The sequence below is a fragment of the Dermacentor variabilis genome, chromosome 3 (assembly GCF_050947875.1).
Source record: "Dermacentor variabilis isolate Ectoservices chromosome 3, ASM5094787v1, whole genome shotgun sequence".
Taxonomy (NCBI): Eukaryota; Metazoa; Arthropoda; class Arachnida; order Ixodida; family Ixodidae; genus Dermacentor; species Dermacentor variabilis.
The window spans coordinates 188,242,963-188,256,167 of NC_134570.1; the positions used below are offsets into that span (position 1 = coordinate 188,242,963).

A 13,205-nucleotide genomic window follows, 5' to 3' on the forward strand; every position below is an offset into this window, starting at 1 on the left:
TACAAGTGTCACAACCTTGCACATTTTCCCACGGAATGCTTTCTCCGTTTGTTCATTGCGGCGAGCTCCTCTTTCTGCTCCTGCCAGCGACACATGCACCTGTCGTCGGCACCGAAGTTGTGACCAGCTGCTCGCTTGCCTTGCTCCTCGGTGTATGTTAGAACCTGGAGCTTAAATGTAGTGCTGTATGCCATCATGTGCTTCCTCTTCATTGTGGATTCCTGGCAGCTGACAGATGAGCCGAAGGAGCTGGCTTAGCTAGCTACAAAGACTAACTGCACAACAACAAGATAACAAGATGGTGCTGGCGACTTGCGTGCTGCCACGAAAGAACACAGGAGCCGATCAGGGCCACAGCCATGCTGACGGAGGTCGAAGTGTAGCCCTTGCTGTCTAGTAGCAACACGCGAATTTACGCTGGGCAGAGAAATTAACTGATGTGCATGTGTGGCATCAGGGCAGCAAACGCAATTTTTTTTCGCGGTTGGAATTTATTTTTCCATTTTTTTTACTGCCAACTTGGGCATGTGGCCCATGAACGCGTGCAGCCCTTGCTCGAGATTACATACAATATGACATGGGTTCAATTCTGGCCAGCACTGGGAAAATTTTAAACGATTTACTTTAATGCGATTTGCATTGTTTGCCTACTTCAGACATTTTGAGCTGATCTATCCATCCGTCCGTCCGTCCGTCCGTCCGTCCGTCCTCTTATGCTGACCCAGTGACCTTGGCCACCGCCGCCAAGGTCTGTGAGTGGTGGCGCTGGCTAACATTCCCAAGGTTCTACTAGGACACATAAATACCCAAGAAAGTGGATGGGGAAACAGCGCCACAGTAGCTCAATTGGTTCGGTTCCCACCTGCGGCAAGTTAATTTTTCATCCACTTTAATGCCCATTAATTCATCGTTTCATTATTCCATTTGATTAAGCACAAGTAATTTCCCCTATGTTGTCCTTGGTGTCAGTGTTTGTTGGCTTCTTATGACAGAGACAGTGCATGTCACATATACACGAAGCAACATAATTCTCGGAATGACCTCCACGAATTTTAAATAAACTTGACTTCAGCAATACGGTGTGTTGCTACATTGCTAATCGCATTACTGTCCAAAGTCGGGGTGAGATGGGTTGTGTCTTAATTTTTTTATCCTTTAAGGGTGCACATATCCAGTGACCCAAGCTGGCGTGAAAGAGGTTCATTGAGGAATGGCATGTACCCAGTGGCCGACCTTAAGTGGCGTACATATGTTACTTGGACGCATGCGCACACTGCTACAGGACAAGCTTCGGGGTGCCTTTAGATAAAAATTTTGCAAGGACTTAGTCGATAACTGCAGAGACAGCCGAAGAGGAGACTGATAGGCAGTGCAATATGCCCCTATGCGCCTCTATAACTCGTCTTCAATGGTGAAGCTGTCCTCGAAATTTGTGCTGCTGTAATGTTGTGTGGTAGGTTTTCAGCAAAATGGGAACAGAATGTTGCATTGAAGCACTGTCATACTTTTCAGGCAGCATGGGAGTGATGTGTGAAGCACAGACGTTTTTCCACGCACGTTGTGCACATGCAGGAGTGTACAGCTGTGTACAAAAGATGGTGCAGCTGGTAAATGGTATGGCATAAACTGCTAGTTGCTGGCAAACAAATTATGTGGTAGTGTTAATGGTTGCCATATTTACCTGAATCTAACTTGCACCATTTTCCAAAGAAAGTGAATCTGAAAATTGTCTGTGTGTTACAATTTAATATGAAACCAAAATGTGTGTTTGTGGTGTTGGCAACGGCCCACCATCACAGCTGTCTGAGGCAGTGTCATCACTATCACAAAGTCACATTTTCGTGAAGGTTGATGTGGGTTCACGTGTTCGACTACAGTCTGGAGCAATACTCTCAGCCAATCAATTTTGGAGGTACTATTATGCGGCACTTGCGCATGAACATGACAACGGTGCCTTGAGCACAAAGAAGACGAGGTGGTGAAGAAGCACTGCATGAAGCCAACTGTTTTTACCATTGTATATATTGTATAAATACACACTTTTGCTTTTCCTTCACATATGCATAATCCCCGCATCAGTTTGGCGGAGGTGTGAAATCTCGCTTTCGCAAGATTTTGCACCACTATGCGCCGGATGTATTGGCATATACGGCCGACATCGCTACGCAGCTCTTGGTTACAGAGCTACACTGCCCTACAGCTTTTCACACATCTACATGGCTGTGCAAGGCTTGATATCTACGCACAGTGCCAGGAACGCTGTCGGCCATATACATAATATTTCAAAATCTCACGAAAATTATACAGTAAAAGCTAGCTAATTTGAATTTCACGGGACCGTGAAGCCAGTTCGAACGAAACAAAATTTTTAATTAACAAAAGTAACAGAAACGCACATGTTCTTTGACCCAGAGGGCATGAAAAACATTTATTGAAAAAAAAATTAAAAAAACATTGGTGATCACTTCCTACTTTTCTTTTTCTTCTTGAAAGGCTGTAGTGGCCACACTCTGCTGTGGCGCACAACCTTGATGCAGGGAGTCCTCTTAGCCCTACTAAAAGCTTAAAAATAGGCTTGCGACATTCTGTTTCGGAATTTAGAAGCTGGACCTCTGCTGCGGTTCGTCATGTTTTCCTAAGCCGTCTTTATGGAAACAGGTTCTTCCTACCTAATGTGGCTGCAGTGGCACCAAGGTCATTCAGCAATGTGCATGAGGGTCATCAAAGAAATCATGTTGAAAGCTGCGACAGCATTCCCCAAACCATTGTGCAGGGAAATTACAAAGCGTGCAGGGAGAGTGCGCTTGGTAGAGGCGAGCCACGCCGGCGGGATCTTGGTAAAGGGGGAGAGGAAATCCCACTGGGTGCTGCTGTCAACCTGCTGCTGCAGAGGACCAACGACCGATAATTGCTTGCTCAAGAGTGAGATCACCGGTGGCTGCTGGCAGCAAGCAAATTAAAATGCATGTGGGGTTTGACAGGATGTTGTGTGGCTCTCATAGGAGCGGGAGAAAGGAGGCACAACAAAAAAATGTGTGCATGCTTGTTTTGTGTTGTGGCTGTTGTGTGACTCCGCAGGAGGGTGTAAAGATCGACTAGGTGATTGACATAGTTAGACTGAGTTTTTGAAAATAGCCTTTGGGTGAGACAGCGGCAGCAATCTGGGCACAGTCTGGGCAGGTGATTATTGCTGAAATAAACGTTTCCTTCACCAAATGTCGGCTCTTCCTTTGTGCTGCCAGTGAGCTCTAGAGCCATTAGGTGTTTCAGTGACTTTCGATGCCCACGGACGCACAGGCGCCACCTCCTTCTCATTGTCGTCATTGTCTTTGCCTCCTGTCTATCCAGTGACAGACTGCTTACCTCCTACTTGGGCGATAATGTCTTCATCTGTTAGGGCGCCATGCGGAAACAGTCCCGTTTGGAATTTCTAAGCAGGGATTTCCACTCTGTGGGAATGATCACTCTGTGTTATTACTGAGTGCATTTCCTGGCATAGGCACCAGTGGTGCTGGAGTGTTTCTTTGCACTACGTGTTGAGGGGCGTTGCACTCTCTACCTTGACAAGTTGCTCACCAGGGATCCTAGGGACGCAGGAGGAGAAGAGCTCCATCCAGACCAGTGTCTTCAGTGTCATTGAGGTTGGCTCTCTTTTACCATCTATGCCATTTTACCATTCTTCATTCTTATCTGTGGTAAGCCTTCGAAAAAAGGAAAATCTCAAGGGTATGCCTGGCATGAATGGGGTCTGCAGTAGACAACATTGCCATTTAAAGACGTTCCTACACAATATTTTCAACTTCATTCCTGGCATTAAATAAAGGTCCGGGACCTCTTAACCCCATAAGGAATACTTGCAAGCCTTGGTATAAAGGTTATAGACAAGGATAAAGTGCCTCAGAAAGGCTGGCCAGCCTTTCTGAGGCACTTTATTTCTGTTTATAACCTTTATACCACAGTGTGCTATTCCATCTGTCAGCCCCTTTCTTGATTTTGTATTCGCAAGCCTTGGAGCATTCTAAGTGCTTCAATATAATAGCTGGTCTAAAACCAGTTTCAGTTTTGTTTCTACTGTGTTGTGACATCAGGAAGCACAAAGTGGTCCTGGACAGTATATATGGAGCAGTGCACCTAGAGTGGTGGGAGCAGGCCATTGCAACGTTTCGACACTCTCTCTTTGGCTGGCTCGACTGTCTGCCATGCTGCTACACCGGCTCTCACAAAGAGTAGTGGCACAGTAGGCGGTGACTGAGTGCTATGTCCTGCTGTCACGTGACCGCTTTGTGTCTCATGACATCACCACACAGCTAGGAACTGCCTGGGAAAGGGAACCGAAACTGACTGTACAAGAGCTGTCGTATACAGTCGAACCCGGATATGTCAAATCTGAAGGGGATCCCTAAAAAGTTGGATATATAGCTAGGTAATTCTATATATAAAATAACACTTTTTTTTACGGAAATTTTCCAGGAAATTTTACAACTGTTCAATGTACACAATAATTTGTTATATGTGGATTTGATATATCGGCGTTCGACTGTAATAACGGACTAGTTTTGTCAAGAAAAAGCTCTTTCTTTTCCTCCTCCCCTCATTTTTCGTACCTAGGGTAACCAGCCAGTGGCGTTTCCTGGCATGTCGCCGTCCAGCATCGCTGTTGCTGACGCCGCCTGGAAGGAGGCACTGTCGGACCAGCCAGGGCAGCCTTTGCAGAATTTGGACATGGACCACATCATCCAGTCAGGTGGGCTGTGCAACAGATAATTTAACTGAACAGTCTCCTGACGAAAGAATGATTAACGCAAACTGCAACATAGGCATCAAGGGGAGAAAGAAGAATTTATTCAAACATTAATTAGGAATTCTTGTTTGCAAACCTAAAAATGGCACCTTATCAATAAATTTGTTATAAAGTCATAATTATTAAGCTCTAAACTCACCAGGCTTGCCTGATACAATATTTTGTTGCTACTTGTACCCACCAATTACAGCAAACACACTGCTACATTCATTGCTGTTAAGTTATTGAATAACGTGCCAGTAAGTGCTAAGCAATTATTGTCATTAGGGGCACTTAAGTTGAACCTTTTCTCCTTTAGTACTCTTAAATAGCCTTTATTAATGAATCTGTATTGCTATATTTTGCTACATTTATATTTTTATTGTTTACATTATTTTTTGTTTGAGTTTACATGGTTAAATAATTATATTGCATGACTTTCATATTATTATTTGTATATTTATTTTAACATATGCTTAAATAATATGCATTATTGGCATATTATTTAAGCTGTACGCTGTGGGGCCTCCTCATGCATTAATGCTTATGCGACTATTTATTTCCAACATAAATAAACTTAGATTTAATTTTATTTTGATTTAACATCCATGGTATTGACACTGTCTTCAAGCAAATTTTATTTTGAGCAAATGCAAACATCTAAAAATTGGCAAAGTGTGCAGAATAGTGTACGGCATAGGTGCCGACTCCAGAGGCGCTACGGATGCCGAACCCCCTCCGGAGTTTTCCGAGGGGGCTGAGCCACCGCCCCCCTGCCTTACACACCTAAAGTGCCATTACTAGATATTTGTCACCCACATTGTTTGTGGTTTCTTTTGACTTTCTTCGACCTTTTCACTTGAAATTTTACTGGGGCTAATAGCTTACGGCATCATTGTTGGCGCAGACGTGCACGGCTTTTAATTAGTACTTTTGCTTTATTTCTGCAAATCTTAGGACAAGTGCATTAGAAGCACTAGCGGCGGCTGCCTCATCCGTGTTTTCTCACTTCAACATTGTCTTAAGTTTCTACTGTAAACACCACGCACATACACAATATATTTTAATATACACACAGGACAATGTTTATTATATTTTTGAAGGAGATGGAGGTAGCCAGTTAAAAATTGTTTCTAAAGGTATGCATAGCATATGCCTAGAGAATGAATGTGTTGTATGTTCACCACTCTTCAAATTACTTTGCATGCTTTTTTGACCGTGAAAAAATATCTATAAACTTCAGTGACCTCTTCAGCAGTCTTTTATCAATTGTGTGTGTGAAATGTACGTGAATGTTCTGTGCCCCAGTATTGCTTCTCTTTCAAGTAAGCAATGCTAATGACTCATGAAAAAAAATATATTTATAATGTCAAGGTGTTTATTGACAGTTCGCTAGGAGTGAGAGCTCGAACTCGGTGCGGTAGTCCTAAACCCTGCGAGCAGTCAGAACCGGCCCCATGCGTGAAGCGCTGAGGATGCGCCTGACTGACCAGCACTTTTTCTTTACATTTCACACGCTGGAGATGTGCCGGGTAAACCAGCGCTTCTTCTACGTTACACTAATAATTTACAACATTTATTATGGGTGGAAACATTGTCAGTTGCATTCAAATGTCATAAATATATACAGGGTGTTCCAATCAACTATCGCGCACCAAGGTTTTAAAATAAGTGCAATGTATTACACGAAGAAAACCTAGTGCATGTTGTTTACAGTGCAATAAAGTAACTGCCAGTAATTTTTCATTACTGAGATTTAAATAGGTCATTGCAATTAATTGTCTAACTCAAGGCATACTATCCTAATTATCAAGGTGTCAACAACCAAGGGACATATAACTGCAGTATTTCAGTGACATTCTAATTGCGTAAGAATTTTTTTCTGATTGATAAATAAACCCTGCGAATAATGGAGAATACCACGCGACTGCGCTCCCACTCTGATCGTAGAGCAGTGCCCTCGAACAGGCTCCCTTCGAGTTATCCAGAACGAAATGAAGGAAACAAAGAAAAACATTGTGATCGAGCTGGTGCCTCACCTGCTGTGCCCCGGTCGAGGTCACACGTCACTATTGGTGTTAGTTGGAAACAAGCCATGGTGGTTGTTGTCTTAGTGTAGATAAAGTGCACAGATGTTTCTTTTTTTTCTGGCATCGGTCATCAAGAAAGCCACAGAAGATGTGATAAGATGGACACAGTACTGTGTAGCTGCAAAAGGACACCTGTTCGAACACATGCTCTAGGCTGGTGTTTAACGGAGCTTACGAATTCACAGATAACAAGGGCACACTGAAATCTGACGTTTCTTCTTTTTTCTTTTGCAGACATCCTGATTGCCTATTTGGCTCATTTAGAAGTGGTATATTTACTTTCTTGAATGCATCGGTGTTGCTTTTTCTTTACACGTTGGTCGCTTCTAGGTCTGTTTATTTCGCTTTTATTTTTTGACACGAACCTGTTTTTGCAGCACATATACACTTTCATGAAAAATAAAATGGTGACTTTAATTTGGCTTTGGTCCGAAGCAAGCTTCTGGTGTGAAATATAGCTTCGCGTGCACTCTTTTGATGCGGTGCAAGCAATGCTGGAATTCTATGCCTATTCCATTGCGTCTCGCATTTTGTGCGTGGTCAGAGAGGCGCTTCGGCTGCGTTATCAAGGGGATATTGTTATCGATTGGATCAATCGACCTTGAGAGACGGATAATAAGTGTGACGTAGAAATGAGGGGAAGAAATAGCTGCGAAGCCGCGAAACCTGCTGTTGGTGCTCCTTCCGTACCATTCATTATCAAGGTGATGCGCTGTTTCTTCCGGTTTGCGACAGGCAATGCAGTTGCTTTCAGTCAGCTTATTTGAGGGCGCTGCTTTATCATGCAGGTTGGAACACACTCACATGATATTTTTCATACTTTGTGAAGTTTCTTTGCCAGTCGGCAAAAATTGTACGCAATTAGTACGTCACTGAAAACACTGCATTTAGATGTCGTTTTGAGGCGCCTACAAATGTCTCATTGACACTTTGAAAATTAGTACAGTACTTCTCGAGTTAGATCATTAATTGCAATTACTGAATTAAACTCAACAACGAAACAATTACCGGTGGCTACTCCACTGTACTGGAAACAAGATGCGCTAGGTTTCCTTCGAGTAATGCAACTGGTCTTTTTTTAAGTCTTGGTACATGATAATTGGGGAGCACTGTATAATTACTTTAGTGGCTGAAATGAGGCCAAGCTGCATTCACTCTAAATCAGAATCAACAGCAGTCATGCGCAGCAGCGCCTATGCTTGAATTCGCAAAGAGAGAGAGGCTGCAGCTTTGCTGGAAAAGCAAAGCAGCATAAGTGAGAGCCAGGTATGCGACAATTACATGAAGGAAGATTACACCATCGTGAGGACTCAGGCTGTGAAATTGAACTGCTGCCTACTATGAGATCTTGTATATACTCGTACAACGCCGTTCCTTCAGCGCTCAATTCTTGGAGGTCACAAGAAGTTTCTTCAAGTGCAAGAAATATATATATATATATATATATATATATAGGGTTTGGAAAGCTGAGGGGGCCCCGGCCCTACACCCCCCCCCCCCCCCCCCCCCAGGAAAATGAAAACTGTCCACCTATGGTGTACGCACGTGATAAAAGAATGACTAGTCATGCGACACCTAAATTTCTTCGAACCAGCATAATCGCAGCATTTTTGAAAACAAGAACTATTCTTACACAAACCTGAAGCTCACCGAACAAATACTGCAAATGCAGAGTGTGTGCTGCATTCTAACTACTTGCATTTTTGCCAGGGTCATATGACTGCTTTATTAATCGGCTGTCAGAGGTGTTTGTACTTACATTGAAACACTGATCACGTGTCAGTAGTTTAACTGGATATTCTTGCATGGTTTGAGGTTGAGATCATAAATTTTCCCACAAGAGACCCGCGGGACTATGGCACTACTGTCTATCAGAGTTTCACTGGTTAGCCAGCATGGGAATCACGATAAGCATATGGATTTGCCTAAACTCTTTCATTCTGGCTTCAAAAGGCTTTCAGACTGGAAATTGATCATTTTCAACAAATCATTGCATTATAAATGTATTGATTTGCAATTACAATAGAACTTTGTTCATATGTTTTGGAAGAAACTTCGAGGAAGAAAACACACTTACCGGAAAAACATACGATCCGAAGCAACGAAAAAAAAGTTGACTGACTCAACTATTGTTGAGATCTGCATAATGAGAATCGTCGTGCGGATCATTGTGGCACGAGACGCCGATGCGCGTCGGCATGGTGGTGCTCCAGTGGCTCGTGCCACGTTTTGTTGTTTTCCTATTGTATGGTGTTTTAAGAGGGCAATGGGAAACAAACTAAATCGAACTGGTGGGTGACGCCGGATGCCGCCAAAGGGAAATGTGATGCCCACATTACGCTGGCTACAGCAGGAAATGGCTGCATGTTTGTATTATCGCCTACTAAAAGCGTGCAGTACACTACCAATGGCACTACGCACCACATGCTGTAAAACAGATAGATGAAGATGCTTATCACAATAGGTTTGGTGGCAATAGCTGTGAATGCGGTGTGCAACGACCGGGGTGTTGATTTGTTGGCACTGGAATAAGAAACTGTGCGCACTGTCGTTCTCACATGAGACGGGCAGGCGAATATTGCAGTGAAGCTGCCACGGAGGGAAGCTATGTACTGTTCTCGATCACGCGCTTTGCGCATTTTCTTGTTTACATGGGATCTAGCAACTGGAAAACGTATCATATGATCGCAATTTGGCGGTGTATTGAAAGTTGGTGCTGAAAAATCGTGTTTTCTGGGAATGTATGAACCGGTAAAAAATGAGCGTAACTCGGTTGGGTCATTTCCTGTGCTCTCGATTGCGAACGTTGGTGCCGGAAAAATGTTCGTAGCGGGAACATATCAACAAGGTTCTACTGTATGCATTCTACTGTATGTGTGCAGTAACTAATTGCCTTCCTTAGTTTAAAAAATTATGAGGGCTTGGAAATTTAGAAAAAAAAAAAGCATAACTGTTTTATCACTCACCTCTTTCCGTCTACCCCTACCCCTTTCCCTTTTAAGGCCAAGCACTCATAGACATGCCTGGGCCGGCAGTAAATGTTCTCTGTGTTGCTCATGTCTTGGTATTAACAGCAATAAGTAATGCCACAAGAATATTCAAAGCCGCAAGCCCAAAGATTAGACAAATCCGTGTGTTACTCATCGTTCACGGGATAGCTGAACATGTGCAGTGCCCTGCTGACCTCCAGTAGCTCTTGTAGAAAATCTTACGGTTGACTCAAGACCACCTTTGTGATTCACGATCAGGTGCGCCCGCATCATTGGATGAAGACAAGAGTAAAGGGGGCGAGGGAGCATGTCACTCACAGACGAGTATACAGGGGAAGGTATTCTTTTGAAGTGTCTCAAGCTTTTGAGGCCAACTGCCTCGTGGGTTCAATCGAATAGCTTTCTTTGGCTCTTTTGCCCAATTTCGTGGTTGTATGTTGCTCGCATGTGGGAAACATTCCGAACTGCTGAATTTGTGGAACCCACTTGAAACCGACAGCATTGCAGAGTCAAGGTAGCCAAGGTCTGCACTTCACGACAATGCACATTGTGACAGGCAAGCACAAAACACGCTCAGAGGCTCAACAGATTTTTTCAGAGTGCCGGAGTTGTAAAAAACAACAGATTAATTTTGTTGTCGAAGTCTCTTTTTCAGGCCTGCTCTATAACTCGGACATTTTTGCAACTGCATGTGTGTCCTAAAACATCGATTGGCAACAGTATTTACTTTCCGCACAAAAACTGAAGAGCCAAAAGGCAAGAAGCTTCTTTGTTGCGTAGGCAAGCCCCACTTGCCTGTTGAGCCATCACGTTGCCACCACATTTTCTTCTTTTTCTCCTGTGTTTCTTGTTTGCTTACTCACTCCACATCATTCTCGTCACTCTCTCCTCGACTGGCACACCTCGTTAAGAAGCACACTTGCTGCTTCACTCGTATGGCAGATTTTTAACAACTGCATTATAACCGGTATTCCATATTGCGTGGCTGCACCATAAGCGTTATGCATATACATTGACTTCTAATGAAAGATTAATGGGAGTCAGAAAAGACCGCATTATAGCCAATACTTAACTACAAGCAGTTACTTTATAAGTGGTTTGTGCTGTAGCTCACATGCTGTGTACCTATGCTACCACTACAGATGTGTTGGTTAATGGCTTTGTTCTCTCCAGAATTACATTATGAAACGAACACTGCCTTAACATCTTCACTGCAACAAATATGAGCCTTTAAGCACGTCATTCCTTTAATCAATCAGAGTTTATTTAGGACTGTTCGGCTATTTGCTTACGTTGACAATCATTGTGAACGGTTTCTGCATTATTTCTTTTTTTTTATTTTTCTTCCCCCAGTTGAATGCAAGGTCCAGTTCGGACACAGCGCATTCTATGCCGACCAGCGTGTCTGCCTCAAGGTCTTCATCAGGTAAATTCTCTTCTGCAGTGCCAGTGATTTGAAAAAAATCATGGAAGACTCAGCGGAAAGTAATGATTAGTGCCATCTTATTAGTGCTTCTGACTATGCTGACTTAGTAGGCAAACTCATTGTCTAGCTTGCCACAATGTGCTTTTAAACAGAAACAGCCCTGAACAGTTTTGTCCACTTGTGATGTTTCCTGTTTACTGGCCTTCTGTTGCTGTTGTTTTCAAAGGCTGTGCAATTCTTTCATTACATTGGGTGTAGTAATTTTCTTTCTGGTAATAAAAACAGTGACTGCAGTTGAAAATAAAGTAGCATAAACGCACTAACGAGTGCACAATCAGTCTATGTGGGCTGATGTGCCACACCCAAAAGGCCTGAAGCAAGTTCTTTTCGAGCCCAAGTTAACCCCGCTGTCAAGTGGTGATAGCACTAAAATATTGCTGCCATGGTGTACGTGCAATGCGGGGAAGCTGAACATCAGAAGATGTGAGAGCCACGCGGGATAGCCGAAAATGGGCTGACACAATACATTCGAGCATCTGTTCGAAGCTAATCAGGATGTCATACAGAGATGACATACCTTGAGCTTTGTCCAGTTTTTGTTTCTTAATTGGGAGATGTGCCCTAAAGTAATAGAATTTAATTTGTAAAAATCAATTTAAGTTCTGTGGGCAATAATCACACATATTCTATTCTCTGCCACTGCAATAAACCTTGGTCAGCAGATGCAGCACAACCTCGTAGATACAATCATGTTTCGCTTGATTTCCAGGCACCAAAGTTTCAGATTGAGAACACGGGAAATGACCCAATACAGTTATGCTTCTTTTCTACTCATTAATATGCTTCCAGAAAACATAATCTTCTGGTATCAGTCATTACATCATCAAACTGCGATCATACAATACATTTTCTGGCCGCTAGATTCCTCGTGAAGAAGACAAGGTGCGAGGCATGCGTGATTCAGTGCAGTAGGCAGCTGCCACGGCAGCTTCCCTGCAGTACTCGTCTGCCCGTGCCTTGTGAAAATTCCGCCACGTGCTTAGTTTCCTCTTCTGGTGCTGCTCCCTGTGAGTCATTGCATGTTGCATTCACAGCCATTTCCGCCAACCTTATTGCGATAAGCATCTTTGCATATTTGTTTCACAGCACGTGTGGCATAATGCCACTGGAAGCATATGTTCGCTTTTTATAGGCGATAACCCAAATGTGCTTGCCCATGCTGCTGCAGGCATTGTAAAGTGGGTGTCATGTTGTTTGCTTTGGCGTCATTATATTCCCCCGCCAGCTCGCTTTCGCTTGGTTTTCCATGGCTGTCCTAAAGCACTACACAATAGTAAAACTTCAAAGCTCGTCTCGTGCTGCAACAATTCTCCATCAGAACTTACTTACCACCAAAATGCCCTGCCCGTAGAAGCTGCTGACCCAGGCCAAATTCAAGGCGTGCAAACGTAAACTTGATAAGAGCTGCAATAACGACAATGCGAGTCTACTACAGTTGAGTCTGCCAAATTTTTAACGACTTCGGGCTGTAAGTTTTCGTGGTTAGTACACTTTTTTTCGTGCTTTTTCCAAAATGTAAGAACCAGGTTCTGCTGCATTATCCTTTCATTTTGAGCCCCCCTTTTATTGGTTAAATAATTGGAGACAGTTGTCACTGAATTGCATGCAGTACGTCTGCATGCTGAACTTCACTGGCACATGTGCGTATGATTGCGCACACATTTGTACATCATGTGGTGACCTTTACGAAGTAATAATATAATAATATTTGGGGTTTTACGTGCCAAAACCACTGTCTGATTATGAGGCACGCCGTAGTGGAGGACTCCGGAAATTTTGACCACCTGGGGTTCTTTAACGTGCACCTAAATCTAAGCACACGGGTGTTTTCGCATTTCGCCCCCATCGAAATGCGGCCG

At 43.4% G+C, this 13,205-nt stretch overlaps 1 protein-coding gene across 2 annotated transcripts in view; it reads left to right on the forward strand.

Annotated features, from left to right (window-relative positions):
- gry (trafficking protein particle complex subunit 11 gry) overlaps positions 1–13,205 on the forward strand; it is a 171,317-nt gene that overhangs the window by 100,261 nt on the left and 57,851 nt on the right. For both annotated transcript variants that reach the window (XR_012826873.1, XM_075686742.1), the window contains exons 15-17: positions 3,580–3,641; positions 4,609–4,744; positions 11,214–11,286. Coding sequence is in view for 1 of the 2 variants with exons in the window: in XM_075686742.1 (XP_075542857.1) it covers positions 3,580–3,641; positions 4,609–4,744; positions 11,214–11,286 (271 nt within the window). In the remaining variant the exon portion in view is untranslated. The remainder of the gene's footprint in view (positions 1–3,579; positions 3,642–4,608; positions 4,745–11,213; positions 11,287–13,205) is intronic.